At 38.5% G+C, this 23,209-nt stretch overlaps 2 protein-coding genes across 7 annotated transcripts in view; both read right to left on the reverse strand.

The window, feature by feature from the left end:
- Positions 1-10,530, reverse strand: part of camk2d2 (calcium/calmodulin-dependent protein kinase (CaM kinase) II delta 2) — a 32,070-nt gene extending 21,540 nt beyond the window's left edge. For 3 of the 6 annotated variants that reach the window (XM_079668243.1, XM_079668245.1, XM_079668242.1), the window contains exons 1-2: positions 10,054-10,528; positions 6,949-7,043 (exon numbers count right to left, since the gene is read on the reverse strand). In XM_079668243.1, the coding sequence (XP_079524369.1) occupies positions 6,949-7,043; positions 10,054-10,115 (157 nt within the window). In that variant the 5' untranslated portion in view covers positions 10,116-10,528. Of the gene's footprint in view, positions 1-6,948; positions 7,044-10,053 lie in introns of all 6 variants that reach the window. The other 3 variants (XM_079668246.1, XM_079668244.1, XM_079668247.1) reach the window with 2 other exon arrangements.
- A 2,756-nt stretch (positions 10,531-13,286) lies between these two features.
- cxcl8a (chemokine (C-X-C motif) ligand 8a) lies at positions 13,287-15,366 on the reverse strand. The gene is made up of 4 exons (XM_079643675.1): positions 14,437-15,366; positions 14,149-14,281; positions 13,939-14,025; positions 13,287-13,808 (listed from the first exon to the last, which is right to left on the reverse strand). The coding sequence occupies exons 1-4, from the start codon at positions 14,501-14,503 to the stop codon at positions 13,796-13,798; spliced, it is 300 nt and encodes a 99-aa protein (XP_079499801.1). The 5' UTR covers positions 14,504-15,366; the 3' UTR covers positions 13,287-13,795.
- Between the last annotated feature and the right edge of the window lie 7,843 nt (positions 15,367-23,209).

Raw genomic sequence — 23,209 nt, forward strand, 5'->3', positions numbered from 1 at the left:
TCAAATCTCTGCTTGTCACTCCAATCCCCATAGTCAAAATTGAATGCATTTTTTACATTGTTATCCACATAAAAATGTTCTCCGGCATTATATAACTTATTATGTGTTTAGATTTTGTTGTCTTTGCTTTGACATGAATAGTTTTTCCATCCTGGTTTTTTCTGCTGCAAAACCTTTCTTTCGAATCGTTTGTGCGAAGACTGAATCAAAGATTGCTTCTAGCTAGTGTAGTATTTTCCAATTCGCAACTTTTTGACCAGCTGGTTCGACATCGCGACTGGTGTGATCCTATTGTTATAAGATCTATATCCTGATTATATATTTTTAAATGCTGATACAGTAACGGGTTTGCTTTACACTTTAGAGTGTTGTATTGAGAAGTTGCTGAAAAATTTTCTTTACTCTGTAAATCCTTCCCACCTTACCAAACAATCACCTCTATGTTCCTATCCGTCATTCTTCACTGTTGTTTGTTTCTCAGTTTCTGATTGTTAGCGTTTGCAATCGCACTGCAGCAGAGCATACTGCTTTGTGTGTTTTCTTTGCCATTTGTAGTTTGCAGTCCTGATAAAACTAGCAGTTGTAGGGACAGGCAGAGAAGATAGAGTCAGATACAGAAACAGAAAGTAAAAACAGGCAAGACACAGAAATAGAGACACAACCAACACCTGACAGAAACAGTCAAATACACCGAAAAGAAGAGACAGACAAAAGGTTAGCATAGGTGGCTCTGGAGTGGTATTGTCAGGTGCTTGAATACAAATTCCTTCTCAAACAAGGAAGGAATATATTACATGATCTGGTATTTTATGTCCAGTCTTCATATAGGTATAACAATCACGATGTACTTTGGTTGAATTCATATTCAGAATTTTTGGGGATTGGCTTTGGATGGAGGCCTGAAGGGACAAGCTGTTAGTGTTGCCATCTTGGCAACATTAAAACATTTAAAACTATATAAATGTAATTTCTTTGAGAAAGGGCAGCGGCAAACTATACATATCAGCAAGTAATTATCATAACAATTCTGATCAATAACAATACCAATGTTTTGTTGGTTACAGGTTGTTAAATGTTCTGTTAAATATATTTATCTAAGGCATAACTCAATTAATCAGTTTTAATTATCAATGATCGAGTCAATAAGGAAAAGGAACCTCCCAAGTCCAAACCCTAATGCACAAACACAAATCGACCCAGCACACAAGGTGCTGGAATTGCTCTGCATCATTTTAATTAAGAGTTTTAATTAAAAAGATCTAGTAGGTTGAATGTAACATCCTCCGTGGACAGCGGCTAAGTAGTTCTCATCCATATGGTCCGATCCCCCACCGAACCCCAGGGTCTAATGAAACCATCCAGGACGCCAAGACACCGTCACCCTCCACTGGTTCCCAATAGGAGGAAGAATTATTAGACTGATAACTCCCTTGCTCTCTCTTCTGAGGAGAAACAAAAGGTGGCTGGTGTCAGAGATAAAACTACCCCTGGAGTATTGCTGGAAACTCATAATGTATGTTAATGTCTGCCTTTATCTAATCCATGGTAATGCAGCCGCACGTACATTAGACTAGCATGTAAAAGGGAGGTCAGGACACATCCTGACAAAAAGAGACACACAGTCACATTTATAATCACATGCAGTATATTGACACAAAAACTAAAGATTTGAATGCTTATATTATGGTAGAGACTTCATAATACCCCTCATGTATGATGCATGTGGTGCTGCATAGGAACATTGCATCATCAAGTTATCAAAAATATTTACTGTACAAACCATTGCATTACAAAAGACTCTTCATGCTAATCTAATTTCTATTTAAACGAGTAATAAAAGCAATGGTGTTGTCTGAATAAGAGGACACGTCACTACGTAGCTTTCCAGTTACAACCAGAGTTGGGATAGCAACCAGATAAGATTTCTCTGTAAGGCAACTTTTCATGCAAAATTTGAAACACTATAAAAAAAACAAGCCGTGGATCAAGATCACAGCATTGTTACTAGAGAAAACATTTTTGAAACATTTATCAACAATGCCATTCAACAGAAAATGCCTGATCTTTCCAGAAAGCAACAGCTTTAACCTAATGATAGCAACATGTGTTGCTGACATGCTCATTCCACACGATCTTCTGTTACTGCTGACAGAAATACTAGTATCTCTGATTCTGTGGAAAGAAAAACTTGTGCTTGCAACAACATCTAATGATGAATTAGAATGATGAAGCATTGAAAATGTTCGCAATCTTTTGGCAGCATTACCTAAGTGTATCTATGCATCTCCATCTATTCATCCAGTCCAGTTTGAATATAGTTCTGCTTAGAAAATAATAACAATGTCATTCTTATCTGTGGCCTATGTCTTCCAATTTGTTATAAAAATCAGTCGGTTTTACAACTGTTTCTTGGTTTGAAGCACTTTGGGAGGGAGACCAGACTAAAGCTATAAAGAGCCAGGGAATTTGTGAGGATGGAAAAAGAGGAGGGTGGACAGAGAGAAGAGAGTCGATGGGCGGAAGGGTAAATCAAACAGACATAAAAACAAAGGGTTGAGAAGAACAGAGGCAGAAATAGAGAGAAAGGAGAAGACAGAAGGAGATGCAGCGCTCTGTAATTAAGAACGCCCTCACTTTCTACAGAGTTCGTCGCTGTAGTTAGTCATGTAAGTTCTTTCTGGGCTGAACAATCAATGGTTTTCATATTGAAATCTTGACATTTTAAGAATGCAAGGGCTGCAATTTGGATTATAGCTTACATTATTAACAGTATTGTTGTATGCTGACTGTAGAGTTTGGAAGCCAAAACTGTCACCAGAAATGTACAGATGTAACTAATTAGCTCTAGGCTGTTGTCTGGTTAGAGAGTTCTTCACATCGCAATACTATTCATTATTTCTACTGTAGCCATGGGTATAAGGAGTTTTTTCAGTTGTCATCATGTCTACTAAGCGCTCGGAAACTAAGTACAATTGATGAAAACTGATACTGCTGACAAGGTCAATGAGATGTGGCTCAAAGCTTTGAGAAGTCTAGCAAGTAAACCTGGAATTAGGAATATGCTGCAAATCTTTAATAATATCAGACAAAATGTAACAGTGTACTAAATGTGAGCTATTTTTATCCCACATGGCCAAAAGCTCTTAATGCAGATTCAACTCCAATGATTGACTGAAAAATTGCGAAAGGCCTAATTCCCCACATTGTTCATCACAGGTTCATTCCACTAAAATATGGCACACATAAAAACATTTACATATGGATGCTCAAAAATAACATTGCTACCTAGTCAGGTTCAGTCATCTACGTTTTTAGTCTGATATATTAGACAGGTGAGCATCGACTGAAATACAAAACCTAAGGTCTTTAAAGAAGATGGAATATTTTCAATACTGTGTGTGTACGATAGAGACACCGAGAGTGAGAGAATGACCAGCATTTATTTTTAGCAACCAGTGAGTCATGTGATCCCCCCTTCTTCCCACTGATCCCTCCTTCCTTTCCCTCCCTCCTATCTCTGTGTCTCTCCCCCTATATTTCTAGTCTCCCATCACCACATCCTCCTCCTTTCCTTCACTTCAGAGTGAGGCGAAACAGAATCACAGTGACACTGGAGGAAGACAGGAATAAAGACCATAAGAGAGGGAAGGGGGAAGACAAATCTTTATATTGCTTAGGAAAAACTAACAGAGGAATGATGAGAAAACATGCACACTTAAAAAAACCTTCTCTGTATAAATACACCACAGAGGCAGACTGGCTTATACCTCAGCAACAGCTACAATCGCTGTTACCATGACACCTCCACATAACATAAAAATAACAACAGCACGCTCCTATTAGCACAAAAACGGTCCACCATGAAGGGGGTTCATGCAGTTACGGATTGGTGGATTGGAACGACATCAAGCCAGGAGGAACGATAATACACTTTCTGCAGAAGTGTTGGGGTTTAACCAAGAATTTAAATGGGAAAATTGGGAAAAGGAGAAATCATCATAAACACTGTATTTTCCCTCCTTGCAAATAAAGCCCTTTAACCCTATTACTTTGACCTATCAGTGTATCAATCCCACAATGCAATGTAATACATACACAGCAAGACAAGCAGGAATACAAAAACAAATCTAAATATTTTCATTGCAATCAATTCAAACAAACCCAATTTTTTGGACAAGCTGAAAGGGTCACATAGTGGGCAGTGATATTAGAGCACAGACACTCATAAACAATCATTTGCACAAACACACTCTCAGAAACAGATGAGGGATTAAAGACCCACGCACACACACAATCACATGCACACTTACCCACGTACACACACGCGGCACATCACAAGCAAATACAAAGTGACATAGTGACAGGACACTGACGCATACTTTACATGAAGGGAGAGAACACAAATCCAACTGCTAGGAGGGATACAGAGTGCATACACACACACACACACACACACACACACACACACACACACACACACACACACTCGCTAGTTAAATGTTGACTTTTCGATTTCTGTTTTGTTTTTTAGTTCTCTCTGCTTCCTGTCTTTCTCTTCCCCTCTCTCTCTGGACTGCTTCCACTTGTGCACCGGTTCATCTGCTGATATTAATCAAACACTGCATAATCAGGATTGCAGCCTGCAGGACTTTGACTGGTCAAAACCAGTAACACCCCCACCCCACACACACACACACACACACACACACACACACACACACACACACACACACACACACACACACACACACACACACACACACACACACACACACACACACACACACACACACACACACACACACACACACACACACACACACACACACACACACACACACACACACACACACACACACACACACTGTCTTGATCTGCCTGCTTTCCAGCCACCAATCCCTACCCTAAACCCTTTTCAAATCTATATTCTGACACATGCACTTGCATAGGCAAATACACACACAGTGGCTGAGTGGGGTAGGGGGGAGGTCATGATCCTGCCAGAGAGAAGGGAATCAGAGTTGCAATTTCTAGAGCTTATCGCGGAAAGAGGGTAAGACCATATCTGACACGCCAGCATGCCTGGTATGTAAACCTCTAAACATACAAACACAGAAGCGGAGGAAAACATGAAAGTGAGAGTGTGTGTTTGTGCACACCCGCAGATCTTCTTGCATATGAGGTTAGATAACCCTTTGCAGTATTTTGGGAAAATCTATCCAAGCATGCAAGTGGTGAGACACTGATCCTTTTGCCAAGGTGTCTATTACCAACACTGCAAGCAACAAGCGGCATGGTCATTATGGGCAGAAGAGACACGTCACAAGCTAAGAGCGGAGGATCAATGGGGGAAGAAGAAAGAAAGAAGAGGCAGCATGAAGGGAGCCAAAAAAGGAGAGAAAAGAAAGGAAGCAACGGAGGAGGGAAGGCAAGGATAGATGGTGAGGTATTCGAGGAGAAAATATGCAAGCAGGAGGGGGCGGGTAAGAGCACCTGGTGAGCGTCTTGTAAATAAAATGAAAAGAGTACAGATTTTTTTTTTAAATGAGGGAAGAAGGGTAAATGCATAAAAGAAGAGTACGTGGAGATGGAGGATGCTGAGGAGGAGGAAGCTGCCGGAAAATAATAAAATATTGCAAAGAGGGGGAGGAGGCTGCTTGCTTATACACTAGAACACTATAATAAACACAACAGCCAAGGTAATTTCCTGTTAACCATCAAACATTAGATATAAGTTAGACAACTAACATCTACAGGAGCCTGCCTGCTTGTGCGGGATGACACCATGTACTGGTTATCACGGGCAAGCAAGATGCGACACCATTGGCTGAAGAATTGAGAAACAGCAAAAGTGCAACCATTGGTTAGTAATCAAGAATATGCTGTTGGCGGATCCTGGGTCACGTGTGGGCCTACGCGCGCACGTTATGTGTGAGTGTATGCGGGATTATGTGCGTGTGTCCCAAGCCTGAGGCAACCAGGCCAGCGGCTACAATTACAGTGACGGATGTGAAAGAACTGGGTCGGCTTCGCATGAGATCTGCCCCTGGGACGACAAGGCCAGCCAGAGCCCTGAATCAATACAGAACACATGCACGCGCACACTAACGCATGCAAAGACATACACATGCAAGGTTGTATGTGACAAACATTTACATAGAAACCAAAGGATATGGAAAACACAAAAAGGAAGTAGAACATGTACCACAGTGCATAAAAACTGCAAGCAGGCAAAAACTGCTGCAGCATTTACTTGATATATTTGCTGTTTTCTTCTGAGCACAAACAGAAAACTTCACCAACAAAAATCCAGATGAGTCTCTGCGCATGTGTGCCTGTCTGTCTGTCTCTCAATCATTGACTCTCACTAACTGTTACGGCCCGTCCACACTACAGCTTCAAAAAAAGCTTGCCGGCGCGCGTGTCTGAAGCTCGACCAACAACCAATCACATGAATCTCCCGCCCCTGACACACAAGCAGCGGTTTGGTTGGCTAGAGCTTGTACTGGCATATGATTTGATTGGCTGACGCTTCCACCGAAAGCTTCAGAAGCTTCAAAAGTTGAACATTGCTCAACTTTTGCAGCCTGAAACGCCAGGAAAGCTCCGCTCTGCTACCCACAATTCAGTTCGGCGAAAAGCGAGGCAACGTGACGTCACCCCATTCAAAGTGAATGGGCAGACGCGTTGGAAACCGTTTTCGAAGCTGTCGAAGCTGTAGTGTGGACGGGCCGTCAGAGCCCCAAAGCTTGTCTCATGGGCACGCATGTTTACAGCTCACCCACATGTAACTCTGTGACACTTTGGGGCATGTTTTCTGCTCATCGCATGGGTGTGTGTGTGTGTGTGTGTGTGTGTGTGTGTGTGTGTGTGTGTGTGTGTGTGTGTGTGTGTGTGTGTGTGTGTGTGTGTGTGTAGGGGGATTCTTGACTTGTTTGTGTTTACTACCTCTGGCAGAAAGCTTCTTGGTGTTGATGATTTTTGCGGCAAACTCCTGTCCATTGGAGATCTTCACACACCTCCTGACCACAGAGAATGCACCCCTGAAAAGAAAAAGACGCACAGCATTAGTTAAGGTGCGATCCATACCAGCCGATGTAAAATTGTGTTTCAGTACAGAGCTGATTACAAAAGCATATTGTGTTTCAGTGTAAGTATGGCAAAAATCTATCTAGTCTGGAAAGATATGATTTCATTGTGACTTAGATCACATATTGCAACCTGCGCAATTTGTTGAAAATAAGCTGAAATGTATTAAAAGCATCTGTTTTAAACTTGCAATTCATATCAAAGGCAGACTGTTGCCTTTTCTTGGACTACTTTATTTAAGCAGGTCATACAATCTCCAGGAATAAGTGCGTATGTTTTTTTGGCACCAAGTTGATACTACGAGAGCGGCATGAAACCAGGATAGTAATATCAGCTGGCTTGCTGACCTGTTATTTCTAGTTAATTCATAAGAAATGTAATCTTAAAAAGTGCATGTGCAGCATGTGAAAAATGTATCTCCATAATTACAGCAGCTGTGTTATTGTGATTTTACTCAAGTAAGGGCACTAAATTGTAAAAAATACTGATTACTAACTACTATACCTGATCATTATGCTCCATGACCCTAACCCTAACAGCACTCTGATGATGTATGTAAAAAATAACAAACATGGAAGAGCAGAAATGTAAGTAGTAAAGTAAAATGTCTAAATTGAATAGCACAGAGCATGGATGCAGGATCTGTGCAGCTACGCAAACTAACACACTCACACCCCCCTCCCTACAGTACACACTGTCCTCATCGCTACACGAGACCATCCGCACCAACGAGCACGCCTACCAGCCTTCTATTGCTTAAGCCATGTGTTGTACTAGTGTTTCAAGCACATGTATGAAGATCAAAAAACTAGGTCAGCTATATTTGAGGGAGGAGAAGAGCAGAGTGATGCATCTCTCATCTCTAAATGCAGCCATGGAGATGTCCGCCTCAGCTCAGCTCTGCAGCGCTTCGCTATTCAACCTCCATCTCTGTCGGTGCACGCCTTTTTCTTTCAAATAAAATCGGTTCTCATCAGAGATATCACAAAGATTTAGACACACTTGAATGCAGACAAAAATAGGTATTACCTCAAATAAACTAGATTATTTAACCCACTGTATTCCTAATGGCTGACAACTGTGGCATCATGTCTCTGTACAATTTTATATTTTGGGGGGTTATATGTGTTAATATATGAGAAGTAACTGAAGCAATGTATTCACGGCTGACTTTATAGCATGATCGGTACCATTTACATGTTATCTAACATCCTCTGGAGTTAGCAGCTTGCCACTAAAGCTTACCTCTAAATTACAGTATAGGGGATTTGGTAAAGGAAATGTTCAAAGCATAACATGTTACATAAGAAGCACTATAAAGCACATATTCTGTTCACTGTATCTGTAAACCTAGTCTGTACTGAGCTACATGATGGAAAGAGGAAAAGGAAAAGTAGTAAAAGCACACTTTAAATAACCATGCTTTTCTGCTTTTCTATTTGAAAATACAGAAAATACAAGATCTACAAGATCTAATTCCTTTCTATACATTATTACAATAAATGGTTGAAAACTAGTCATTTACTATGTTTATTTATCAGTTACAATAATGTTAATGGTTAAAACAGTGCTGTCTTTTTATATCAATCTACAAATCAATTGCATATGCACTGGACAATAATGTAATAACTGCAGATTTTATTATGTATAAGAAAATAATGCACATGATTAATAGATGTGATTGAATGAGCTAAAACTTCGAGACACAATGGTACAGTATGGTCCATTAACGGCTGAAACTTGAGCAACAATTCTGAAATGATGAGTGTATATGTATCCTATTTTACTTGTCTAACATTGTGTACATTACTTTGTAAATATTCAAAAAAAAAAAATTCATCCCTGGAGAGTTGAAACAATAGAAGTATCCAGGTTTTTGTTGAAAAACAGTCTGATATTAGAATTGTATTTTTCTGCTGTAAATCAGTGCAGGCTGGAAATGGTTCTGCCCACAGGAAAGAGATCAGTTAAAAGGTTGAATAAAAGCATTGGGGTTGCATTATTAATAACAGATGGTGTCAGATGAACACAGCATAGGGTCATTGAGCAGGGGGCAGAGGCTGTAGAGGAGGCTTCTTCTCCTTCACTAGAAACACAGGTTTCTGATAAGAAGGTGATGAAAGATAACTCCTCTATCAGAATGCTAAATGGGGGACACTGGGGTACCTGGGAGTACATTTTAATCTCTATCTGCTTTGGCTGCACATATAATAGGTTCTCTGAGCAGGGAGTGCTGGGCAGACTGCAGGTCATGACCATTCAGCTGCAAACACACGTCCACACTTGTAGGTACGTGGATCTCTCTCTGTCTCCCTCTCTCAGGGGTGAGGAATTCCCTGCCTGTGTCCGATAATTGACCGCAGCTCGGTGCTTGGCTGGGGAATGTGTCATCTCTAACTACATGGTCTGCTGTCGCATTACTGACTGTGTATTTCTGTCACGGGGGAGGTTGAGGAGGATTTGGTGAGATGGAGGTAGAAAAGGAAGGGGGTGGGTTACCAAATATCACCATTTCACACACCCCTCGTTCTTTTCATTCGGGTTCAGTTTACAACATGGGAGCTTTTCGACTGTGACACCAAAAGGTCGAAATTCAACATCAGTGGCTGCAGAGGATGGAGGTAAAGGACGCCGCGCTAGCTTCGACATATTAACACAAAAGCGTAAGCAGGGCATCAAATGAGGGATTAAAACAAATAGGATGCCATTGCAAAGCCCTTCGGGATACATGATAGCGTATTGAGCCCCCCCTGCATGACAGGTTTCATGGCTATACTATCAGCAGCGTGAACACACACACACACACACACGGGCACACACACGGGCACACACACACACGGGCACACACACACACAAACCCAAAGACACACAGAGCCCTGAATCAGAGTCCCTATGCCAAGCGGCCTATTGCATAACAGGCTGTACACAGAGATGTTGCTAGATGATAAAAACATGCTTCCTTACTTCCCCAGCTCCTCGAACAACTGATATTCGTCGGTAAATCTCGTGCAGATCGTTAACGCCATCCTGAAGGAAGTACCAAGGGGTGTGAGGAGACGCGTTTAAGGTGCACTCTCAAACAGTATCCACCACACTCAGTCGTCAACACCGCCCGGTTTTTTTGTCCTGGACCTGCAAGCCAAACTGAGGGTTTCATGCACAGCTGAAGCACCTCGGTCGCGAGCTCTGTTGGGATGATTTCTGCGGCAAATGCACTGCCTGCGCGGGGGCTTCAATCTGGTCGAGAGAGCTTCCGGCGTTTTTGTCTGCTTGTTCTTTGTTTTCTTCAAATGCAGCGGCTTGTCACAGCTCGTAGACGCAGCATTTTGTGTGCATTCCGGTTTCTCTGGTGTGTGTCTGTGCAGCGTGGCGAGGTTCGTCTCTCTGCGCGCATCAGACGCCGCACTACCGCACCTACCCCCCGCTGTGCGCTCAGTCCCGCCCCTTTGCCTGCATTCTCCAACAGGCCAATAGCAAACAAAGACGAACAAGAATATATGATATAAAACATGAAAATAATAGCGTGTATTTTATCATGGAAATACTATCAACAGTGCCATGGGTAGCCAACATGTGCCTTCAGTGTTAGTATTAGTATATCTCAGTGCTGCCTTTGACACTTGACCACAACATATTACTAGACCGAGAAAACTGGGTGGGACTTACGGAAACAGTTCTAAATTGGTTTGAATCCTACTTAAAGGACAGAAAAAACTTTGTTTCTATAGGTAAATACACATCTGAGTTGACAAATATCACATGTGGGGTACCTCAAGGCTCCATCTTGGGGCCTCTTCCCTTTAACATCTATATGCTACCACTGGCTCAGATAATGAAAAATAAAAAAATAAGTTACCATAGCTATGCGGATGACACACAAATGTACGTAACAATTTCACCAGGAGACTATGCTCCAATTAAAACACTGAGTAAGTGCATTGAACAAATCAATGACTGGATTTGTCAGAACTTTCTCCAATTAAACAAAGATAAAATTGAGGTAATGGTTTTTGGAGCCAAGGCAGAACGTATAAAAGTTAGCGCTGAGCTTCAGCCTGCAATGTTCAAAACAACAGATGAAGCCAGAAATCTAGTCTTGGACTCTGACCTGAGTTTCAACAGTCACATTGAAATAATTAATACATCGGCCTACTATCACCTAAAGAATATTTCTAGGATTAAAAGACTAATGTCACAGCAGGATTTGGAAAAACTTGTCCATGCTTTTATCATCAGTAGACTGGACTACTTTTTGAACTATTCATATCTTAAACTGCACTGTAACTTTTTATTCATGTACTTTTTATTCATGTATTTTTCCTTTTAATGTTTATTTATTATATTTTCTTTTTAATGACTGTATTGAAATGCCTTTGTCTGAATTTCTTTCATTTTTGTAAAGCACCTTGAATTGCCTTGTGTTGAAAGGTGCAAAATAAATAAACTTGCCTGGCCTTGCCTTGCCTTGCCTTGTAATGGTGTCCTTACAGATCTCACTAAAAAATCTATTAGAAAGCTGCAGCTAATTCAGAACGCTGCTGCTCGAGTCCTTACCAACACTAAGAAAGTGGATCACATCACTCCTGTTCTGAAGTCTTTACACTGGCTTCCTGTGTGTCAAAGAATTGATTTCAAAATATTGTTGCTGGTTTATAAAGCTTTGAATGGTTTAGGCCCAAAATAAATTTCTGACCTCCTGCTAAATTATAAACCATCCAGAACTCTCAGGTCTTCTGGGACTGGTCAGCTTTCTGTCCCCAGAGTCATAACTAAACATGGTAAAGCAGCGTTTAGTTATTATGCTCCAAATATCTGGAACAAACTCCCAGAAACCTGCAGGTCCGCTGCAACTCTGACTACTTTTAAATCCAGGCTAAATATTTTTCTTTTTGTCGCTGCTTTTAATTGAACTATTCACATCTTAAACTGCACTGTAACTTTTATCCATGTATTTTTTCTTTTACTGTTTATTTTATTATCTTTGCTTTTTAATGACTGATTTGAAATGCCATTTTCTTAATGTCTTTCATTTTTTGTAAAGTACTTTGAATTGGCTTGTGTTGAAAGGTGCTATATAAATAAACTTGCCTTGCCTTGCCTTGTCTTACATCTGCATTGTAATGGACCTTCGATGTAGCTATCATTCTGGAGAGGAAACGACCTGTTTACCTTACATTTACCAGGAGCACAGTGGGCACTGTTTTTGGGGGCAAAAAGATTGTATTATTTAAGAATTGTATTAAATTGTTATGGAAGAGGATTAGGGCTACATGAGAAAAAAAATGTGCAATGTGACAAAAGTACTAAAAAAAAGGATTCTGAGATTAAAGTCAGAATTCGAAATTATTTCAAAAAATGTGTCACATCCCAAAACATTTTTATATTTTTGTTATAATGTTCAGTTTACTACTTTTTTTTTTTTTTTAATTGTGGGATAGTTGTTGATTTGTGTGAGAATATTTTCGTATTATGTGGAATTAAAGTCAATACTTCATAACAGACATGTGGATGGAAAAAAATACACACGATGAAACTACCTTCAACATTACTCATGTTCTTTTAGTTGCCGTAAACATTATTGTTTCCTCTAATTTATGGTACAGCTTAAGTTTACTTATTTACTGGCTGACTTTATTGGTACAATCAAAAGCACAAATATTTAAACGACGTCTGATTACAGTCTGCACAAATGTATACTGTTAGCTGTATTATTCCACAGGAGAATAAAGTCAGGGTTAGGCTCTGTGAGTAGATAGTGAGTTTAAGACACAAGCTGCATTATGTGGTCTTTCTTTGTAATGTTGACAACAGTCACATAAGGAAGTGCAATACAGTTTTGGATAAACTCTTAGCATTTTTTCCAGTAAGTGAAAAAGGCTGTGTATTAATCGAACATTACATTATTATTTATTTCTGTATCTTAAAACCATATTTAATGTAGTAAATGTAACATTTCTTAGAGTGAAACACTTAATTTCAAATGTAGAATTATCAATTAAAGTTTTAGAGAACACGTTTCCTTCAATTTGTCATGTTTCAGTTATTATCGACTATAATAAATAATGGATTGGCAATTGTATGAGTTATTTCCAATTAATTATGTATACATTTAAGGAATATTCCAAAAGAAGAGTATCTGTTACTAGATTGCTGTAAGGTACAGTAGAATAAATGTGTAAAAGAAAGAGACATTCCAGTTTCATTTCAGGTACAAAACATTTAATTATCAATTGGTTGTTAGAGCTACACAGCTTCATGAAAATGAAATAAAATTCCATAAATATATCAATATTTGCAATAATATAAGTTATATATAAAAAAACAGTTCAGCAGTTTTGCAGTGAGGAGCGGCCAAATCTCAATCAAACAATCCCACACTGATTAATAAATAACATGTTTGATACAAACATACGCTGGCTAAATTCTGTGGTCATTTGTGAGACAGCGACCCTTTAGCGGCTGGATTTCCAGTGAAAGAATCGACCAAAAGAGTGCATAAAGTGCAAACCCACATGTGCAATATTACAAGGGCCCAAAGCCGTCAGTCCATAGTAACGAAGTTACCTTCGTTACATAATTTAACACCTGATCAGGACATTCAGAGGCACTCTGCTGTTGAAAGGAGGTAACTGAGGACAAAAAATACTTTTTGGTAACTTCTCATTTGTCTTTAAGCGCCATTGGCCCATCTCTCCGAGCAGTCGGTTTAGCGTTTTTTACTGCAGAACAAAGAAAAATATAATAAGTTAATTTGTGCATCAAGAAAAAAAAGGTACTCTGTTACATTACACAGGCACATCATAAAAGTAGACCTTGTATCCTTGTACTGAATCACTGAATTTTACTTACTTGGTCATGATGTGGATAATCACTTTCTTCACCCAGGAAGCGTTGGGGTCCAGGCAAACCTCTTGACCTGTCTTCTTCAGAGTGGCACTGCAGAACCAAGCAAGAAACAGACATGCATTCAGAAAAGGTTGGTAAAGTCAATTACAAAAACTTAAAGAATCAACATTGTCACTATGTAGATGGGGTGCAGGCTTTGAAATGAAGTCTTACATGATCTCAGTGTTTTCACAGTGGGAGTTGGCAGGAATCAGCTCAACCCTCTCGATGTGACGGCCGATGCGTTTGCTTTCTGTCTCGATGCAGCGGCAGTGCAGCTCCATTCCCAGACTTCTCAGACTCATCCCTGTTAGGAGAGAGGAGTCACAGGTGAGTTCACAGCACTAAATGCATTGAGGAAAAGAAGGCTGCAGAATGTTCACAGCAATTACAATTCAAATACAAAACAGAAAATAATGACTTGTATAACAGCAAAGCTCAATACAGTTACATTTAACATACCTTCACTGGCGGCCAGGAAGGCGAGGAGCACCACAATAGAGGCGACAATGACTCTGCTGCTCATCATATTTCCTTTTATAAATTCTGCAACAATTAACAATAAAGATTTGGAAAGTCTTTGAGAAAGCTGTCTGATGAAGCCTGAAGGTGAAGAAGGATCTTTTTATTCTGTTGAATTGTTCTTCTATGTAGTTCTTTCTCTCCTTATCTTTTTCTTGTTCAGCCTTCTCGCTCTGCTGTTTGAATATAGCGCTGAGGAGGAGAGCCTCTCCTTTTATTAAGGAAGCCCTCAGCTGGAAATGAGTCATTTCCCGCCTCAGTGCAGGTTGCGCAATCTGGGACTATCGGCAGAAGACTGGGAAATTTTCACTCAAGCGTGATCAAACTGATGTGTTTTCTCAAGAGGGTGATGGGTCAGCATTTGTCACTAATACAGAGTTATCTTTTGGAAAAACACAGTGACTAAAAACATAAATTGGATATTGTGACAAGAGTCCTTAAGAGAAATTCTTTGTAAATTAGACATGGCTGTTAACAGTGTGTTGCACCACTGCTCAGACTAGACTGACTGTAACAACAAGTGATTCACGTGAAATAAAATGAATAGTTAAATGAAATCCATAAATGACTTGCTGATAAACGTAACAACCAGCTTTGTCATCTCAACTGGCCCGGAGAGGAATTACAATTATTTTGATGAGGAAGATTACTTGTACAACTTGATATATAGCGGTCAACAGCTGGACTAAAACACAAGAATTTCTAAACATTAAGCTGCATGCATTGCCATGAAACATGCTTCCTCCTAAAGCATGTTTCAGTATTTAAAAGGATAGAATAAAAGAAATGTGGTGTTTGATTTCTAAGTTTGTTTTCTATTTTTTTCGAAACAAGTTTATTATACATAATAAGTGAGCAATCATGTTATCACAGAGATAAACTTTACATTTGTTTTAAACCATGTAAATGCATACGTGATTATAAGAACATTACTGCAACTCAATTATTACACTTATCAAAATGGTCATAGTTGGCTCATGCGTTTGGCATTCTGAAAGAAACATCTGGCAATATGCCAAAAACTGTTGAAGCCTGACGCAATTTCAACAGGCTCAAACATATCTGCCGCACGTCACTGCGGCTACTTTCACAGAGCAGAAGGAAGTATGGGGAGACTTTTGAAAATTGGGATTAATTTTTAACTCTTGAATTATTGCCTCACTTTAATAATGTCTTCTGGTTGACAAAGGACAATGTAATGTCTTTAAAGAGTATAACAATTTCATTGAAATTATTTCTTAAAGCTTTTTTATTAAAATAATGTTTTAATGATCAAGAACTTAAATAAATGTCACAAAGGCTAAAATGCAGTGGTAGAAGTAGTATGTAGTTCCTTTACCTATAGGTAAAAGTAGTAATTACACAATGTTAAAATACTTTGTAGCATAAAGCACTGCATTTAAACGTTCCATTATACATATTTAATGTTTTATCATGAATTTGTATGTTGCATTTGACTGTGGGGGAAAATGTAAGGTTGTGCAGATTTTTAACTGCTTTATATACTGTTGGGTAATTTAATTTACAACAATTATATGCTAAAAGATCCTCAAACAGCACAGTTTTCAGCTTTTATGTTTTACAGTGCATCTAAGGTTTGAAAAAAAAAATACATTTAGGCTAAGAAGTAGGAGAATTTACTGAACCATTTAGCAACATTTATTCCTTTATTTTGTCGGAAGATAGATGGTTTTCACTCAACAGTAACAGAGTAAGAACAATTGTTAGAGCTGTTAGATAAACGTTGTGGTGAAAAGTAAAACATTTGCCTTGAGATGTAGACTCAAAGTACAAAGCTGCATAAAATACACATACTCATGTAAAGTAAAAGCACCTCTTAATCTTAAAAATGTCACTTAAATGGAAATGATGACGATGATCTCATCTAAAACATATTATATACAGTATATATCCTTTTCTGTTCATCTTTATTTTAGACCATACAAAAATAGAAACTAGATGGTAACATCACATTTAGTGAGCATGTGATTAACCTCACTGGAAAGTTTCTGATTTGCTTTCCCCGTTGTGGTTAAAGCCAGTTCATGTGGGACGGTAATTGGCAGGCAGCACCTGACCAATATTAGTTATATGATTATTTTCTATGTTTTGGTTTTTACTACAATGTACACTGGTGCTAGGAGCAAAGAGTTAATGTGAGAGGATTCGTATGGTAGACAAAAGTATGGAGAGAGAAGAGCGGTGTTTAGGATATAGTGCATTTTTATCATTATCTGTTTTATTGTACATAATAAAGCCGAAGACAAAGTGTAAACAGGAACTAGGTTATGTAGCTTTAGGGGATAACAGAGGAAGTATGATGACATGTTCCTTTATGACATGATTTGTTTGGCCATTCAAGAATTTCCCCTTGACCATAGCTAAAACTTTAATATGTTTAATGTGTTCACTTTTAAGAAATCATCCCTGCATCAGGATCACAGCTCATTATCATTAATAATAATAATAATTATTATATTTGCAATGACTATAGTATTAATCATCATCACCATGATCATCTTAATCATAATAAATAAAAAATATTAGATGCATTGCCATTACATTTTATATTCAACTTCTCAAGAGGACAAAATGCTAACAACCCCTGACCCTCTATTGCACCACTAAAGGGTTACGTTTTTTCTACTTTTTGTGAGTAAAACATCTATTTGGAACAGACATATATGGTTCCAACGCAATGTAACGTAAGCTTTATTTCATCACGAGTTTGACCCGAAAATTCATTAATATCAGCTTTTAGAAAATATTTGCTTTACGATTGCTCTACAGCTGGCTTTGCTCTGACATGAAAACAGGCTCAAAGTCTTGTTAAGTCTGTTTCTCATTTATTGCCTTCTTCAGTATTGTTAGTTACACTTATTTTGGTATTGCATTGCATCAAAAACAAAGCATACATAAAAGTATTGTATATTATATTGTTTGTTTAATACAGCACATTTAGAGATAAGTTACTCGGTTTTGAAAGGCATTCAGCCTGATAACATTTACTATCCCCATGCTTTTACTAAACTAAACATAGCCACATACAAACAAACCACGACACTCTGATACTGAGTGCACAAGATTGAGTTAACGAGGATAAAAACAAGAGCTGGGAAAATCAGGAATGATTCATAAACTTGTTTCTTTGTGTCTGGTAAGCCGATAAGTATTAGCTTATGCATAAGCATTACTGTGCCACTTTAGTGTGAGCAGGCTCCACTGTGTGAAGAAAAAAGATTAGTTTCAGCTTAACTAGGCTTCGGACTTTAAACATTGTTAATATAGAACATGAGGAAGTGAAACCTGAGAAGGTAGCCAGCGTCTGGGAATTTCAGGGAATGCCAAAGTTTCTGGATTGACAAAGAGTTGGAGGAGGGGTTTGAGATTGACTGCTTTTTCCCCCTCACAAACAAAAGTTTGAGTTGTGGATGGGCAGCCCTGCAGGGGTTTACATTCCCCATGTGTGTTACAGCGTCTCTCTGACAATTACCATCGTGGCAGGACAAGCTTATCATCAGGTCTGACATAGCTATAGCTTTCCCTATGAAAGCTATAGATGAATGTGAAAAGGCTCTTAACCGTATGCTCACTATATTATAATAATTATTTTGTATTATTATATACCATATATACATACACCATATATACTACATTTATACATTATATACTCCATAAATACCATATACTGTATATGCCATATATACTTATATATTTATATACCATATATATGGCAAACTGTATGATATGGATTTATATACCATATATATACCGTATATATATGCCATACTGTATATACACAATACATACCATATATATATATATATATATATATATATATATATATATATATACACACCGGTATATATATATATATATAACATATACATATATAAACCATATATACACCATACATATAAATATACCATAATAATATACCATTTATTAATGAGTAGACAACCATGTTATTCTTGGTATTTGATTATATTATAGCCATTATTTGTATTTGGTTGCAACAAGGACAATAATTCAGTTTATAAAGCTAAAGAACATGGATTGGAACCATGCAGGCAGAATGGAAAAAACAGCAGGTCTGGCCAGCATGTGAAAGGAAGACAGAAAACAATATAAAATAATGATTTGAGAGAGAATCAAAGGATCAGTGTTGGTATGATCGATTAAAATCTGAAGCTAAAAGGGAAGATTGAGGTTGATACAGGTGACGAGGTGGGAGGGGAAGGCAGAGAGGGTATGGAAAGTTGGAACAGTAAGGTAGACGGATGAAGAAGTCAGGTCATTTGAGGGAGTTTGGTTGAAGGATGTAAAGAGCCAATAAAGGGGTTTGGTTTCTGAGAAAGTTGGAACGTGGCTGAAGAGAAAAAAGAGAGGCATACTTTAATGAAGTGTTTCTCAAACGTTTTCATACCAAGGACCAATAAAAAAACACTCGCGGACCACCGAACTCCACAAATATCTAAAAACACCTCGTTTTTCTAGAACAGATTAAAAAACGCCTGAAAATGGTACAAACAAGTGGCAGGTGAAGGATGAAGGTGTTGCACTGGGCTATATCATGCGAGATGAAACTTAAACTCACTCCATTGCGGAGATATTCCCGCGAGAGTGCGGAAAACTTGTATTTATTTATTTATTTCAAATGTGAAATGTTACCAATATACTCAAGGACCACTAGGGGGCGCTCACGGACCACCAGTGGTCCGCGGACCACACTATGAGAAACACTGCTTTAATGATTTGTTTTTATGAGAACAACGGTGAAGTTGCTCAGTGATGTTGCAAGGCTTTCTATGAATCAAAACAGTGTATTTCCAAATGCTTGAATACATCAGGAACAGATGGGAAAAATAAACAGCCTTGCGCATAAGAAATCTCCACAGTCCGATCCAGCGACTTGCAAACTGAACCAGTGCAGTGCGTTTAGTTTGTTCGGCACATATTTCAGACACAGCAGAGCAGATATGAATATTATAACTATCGTGGCACTCCTTCGTGAGTTTAATTCTTTCAATTGCTGTTCAAATAAGAATTTTTTGTTGCACTCTGCGATGACAAGTACCTGTTTGTGATCTGCATTTAGCCACCAGCAGTACACTTTAATCTGTTTCTGTCCAGAAATGTTTATGCTTCTCTCACCTCTCCCAACGTCAGGTATTAATCTGGGGGATTGGGGAGGGATTAAGCATGTCGATGCATCAGCAAAGAGAAAAAGACAATTGGACGTTACATAGGAAGGGTGGAGGTGAACCCTGCAGGCCCCCACTGCGAAGATATAGAGATTAAGCCATTGTGCGAAAGTTTGAAAGTTTGTTTGATAAGTTTCTATGTCTGTAATATCTCTTAAAGTCTTACAAGAGATATTGATTTGTCTGATGTTCTGCAGTGCCACTCTTAAAAAGGATGGGCAGCAGATTTGTCTGGACCCCAATGCTCCTTGGGTCAAAAGAGTGCTCAAGAGGAAACCGACATGCTACGTTTAGCATTACTGTATTTTTGTGAATGGATTGTACAATATATTGAAATTCTCCATGTTGTGGTGTAAGATTTGAAAAACATAGGATTGCACAGTCTGAGTCACATCTTTCTACATAGGGGATGTTGTGACCTTAGAGTCAACTTAATGGAAACTCTGGCTATGTTGTGGTTTTCCAAGTTCTTCATTGTGTGTGTTGTTCATAATAAGTCACAGATCAGGGCAACATGAGGTTGCTCGAAAAAGTTATTTTTTTGTTATCATGTTTGCTTTACATTTAACTTTTAATGAAGCTAGGTAACCATTAGTCATGCAGTTTATAAGGGAGTCTTGTTGTAACAAGAGATGCCAGATAATTTCCTGAAAATACTGAAGCAAAAGTCCCAGTCTAATTTATAATAACTTACTCAGAATTGGGAAATAAAAACATTATACAACTATTTCAAACAATAGTAATATGTTACACATTGCATTTTAAGTTATGGAATTGAATTTCAAAATGTCATAAATAATTTATTCAGCAATTTCATATTGCCCTTTTAATAGTGAGCAAATCATTATCTGCCATCAATTCTATATTCCGTGTTTATGTAAGTGAAGTGAGATTGCTTACTGTATATACATTTTTTCCACTGTAGGCAGAGACCTTGAAGAACAAACCTTCACAGATTTAGCAGAGAGGGAAAGAGAACCATTTTGTTACAATTGTATCACCACTAAAGTTCAAATTGGTATCATGGACTGAACTGATGGAGCCCAAGAAACATGTGTGGCAGCTGAGTTACTCAAAACATTGTACTTAGATCTTCTACCCAACTTTTAAATTGATTGTGTGACAGTAAGAGATAGGCATGCTGACACAAATGTATATTTTCTTATTTGTGTGTAATCAATAAAAAAACTACAAATGCCAGGGGGGATGAATGTTAATATTTGCACTAGAAAGAAATGAAAAATGCACAATGTAAACTGTATATGTTTTCAGACAGAATAACACTCAAGTGAAGTGTTGTGTCTGCCTGCAAACTTGTTTCCAGAATTGCTATTGCTTCACGTATCAGATTGGTAGAGATTATAAACAGTAGACATGATACATAATACAAGTTTGTAATAATAACAAAGTTCTTATATACAATCTGGACAACAACATTTCAGACAGTGTTATTTTTTTTTCATGGAGGCAGCGTCCCTGCACAGTCAGATACACTTATCAGTGCTGCATTGCTGACATAGCGTGATTTCACCCCAAAGCTGAACAGTCTTTCAGGTTATCATTTTTGAAGAAAAACATTTCTCACACCTAATCAGGAGCCAACATCAATTCAATATTGTTGTTTCTGACGCAGCTACAATGACATCGATGACATGAGTGGATGGGAGCTAGAAATTGTTTACTTACTTAATGTACCACATAGATAAATATTGCTAGTTTACTTACTTCTAAGACAATTGTTTTGCAAATCTTGTATAATTCATATGATTTTAAATTCAATTGAAAATCCTAGAATTTTTATTTAATTTCAACAATCAGGCAAATTCATGGTACATTGCCTCGAGCAGGGGGGGATTGGTGAAACCGGGGGATTGCTCGTATAAACATCATTACAGAGCTCTTAATCTGTTCCATTCTTGTGGAAGAAAAAAAAGTGTCAAGGTTTTGCATATTTACTGTGTGAAACATGACTTCAGTATGTCACAACAGGTACAACGTAGACTAGATGTTAATCTGAAATGAGAATCATTGCCTGGCACTGATTCGCATTTCAGATCAAGCCACTCCCAGTTTAAATGCGTTAGTCCCAGAGTTCCCGCCTTTCACTGTCACCTGATTTCCAGGGTTATGGCTAGAAAGGATCCGTCTTGTGTAAAACTCTCGCGAGAGTTTGGCTGAATGTCACGTGGCTGAATGTTTACGTTTGGCAGGCGTGAGCCTTTCAGTTACGATCGTTAACATCAGTTGGCCACCGCAAATGATGGTGAGAAGCTAAACTATCTATTAATTATGTCAATGACAGGGAGTGTGATTGTTGAAATAGGATGTTAGCGGTCTTGTTGGTGTTCAAAGAAGAATGAAAACACTGTAGATCACCAACACTATGGTTTATTTTGTATTCACAGGCAAGTCAACGTTGTCGCAGTAAAAGTCCCAAGATAGCTCCTGGTGCAATAAAATGTTCCCTTGCAGTGTTTTACTATTAAGTCTGATGTTTCTCTATTAATATTGCTGCTGCATTAATGTGTATGTTGCATCATGTTACTGCTGTAGATGTGTTTCCGAGCCGCTCCGATTACAACGAGAGTTACAACGAGAACGTGACGTCATATTTACACTAGACGGATCCTTTCTAGCCATAACCGACTTTCCAGGCCCTCCTGCACTCCTGTTCCCTATTCTGTCATTGGCTTAGAAGTTTTTATACCAGCCCATTTCACATCATTCCCCTCCTTTGTCTCTAACCGATAGTTTTAAGGATTGTATTGCCTGTAGTTTCCTCCTGCCTGTTAGTGACTTTTACCTGCTTATGATAAGTAACCTGAGCTTCAACATCAATCTAGCGCTCTGTGAGTCATCTTGTTTGTCCCTATCTGGTTTACATTATGATGGTTTCGTGATAGGGAGCAATGGAATATTTATTTTAAACTTTTGAACATTTTGGCTACATTTGCAAGTAAAAAACCTACTTTGAAGCTGGCTCCAGTTATTCTGCTTGGAGGATGCCACTGGGGAATGAGACCAAAGCTGCAACCAGCCGGTGTCAGAGCCTCCTGTAATCGAAGGAAAAGCAAAATAAACAGCAAATTCGATGTAAATTGCAAAAGGCTTTTTCCACAATCATTCTCAGAGGATGCATCTCACATCTAATAGTTTTATTGTAGAATTGTAGGCTACTATTTAACATTTAAAAAATGGGTTCAATATAGGAATAGGTTGAGTTATACAGTTGTAAAACAATATATATTTGGTGTGTTTTCCTTTTCGAAATATTATTCACAAACCAAGAAATGTTGTTGCTATCTATTTTTATATCATATCTGTGACAAAGCACTGAAACCAACTTAAACCACTTGTATTGTATTCTGTTGATAAACTACACATAGTAGGCCTACAGCAAACAGAATTTGTGCAAAGAAGTTTGCACAAAGGCAGGGGAACGTATGTCCTTAAAAAAAGCTTCATCACATATGAATGATTGCAGAATCAGATTCCATGTAAATATATAA

This window comes from Notothenia rossii (assembly GCF_949606895.1).
Source record: "Notothenia rossii genome assembly, chromosome: 1".
NCBI classification, from domain to species: Eukaryota; Metazoa; Chordata; class Actinopteri; order Perciformes; family Nototheniidae; genus Notothenia; species Notothenia rossii.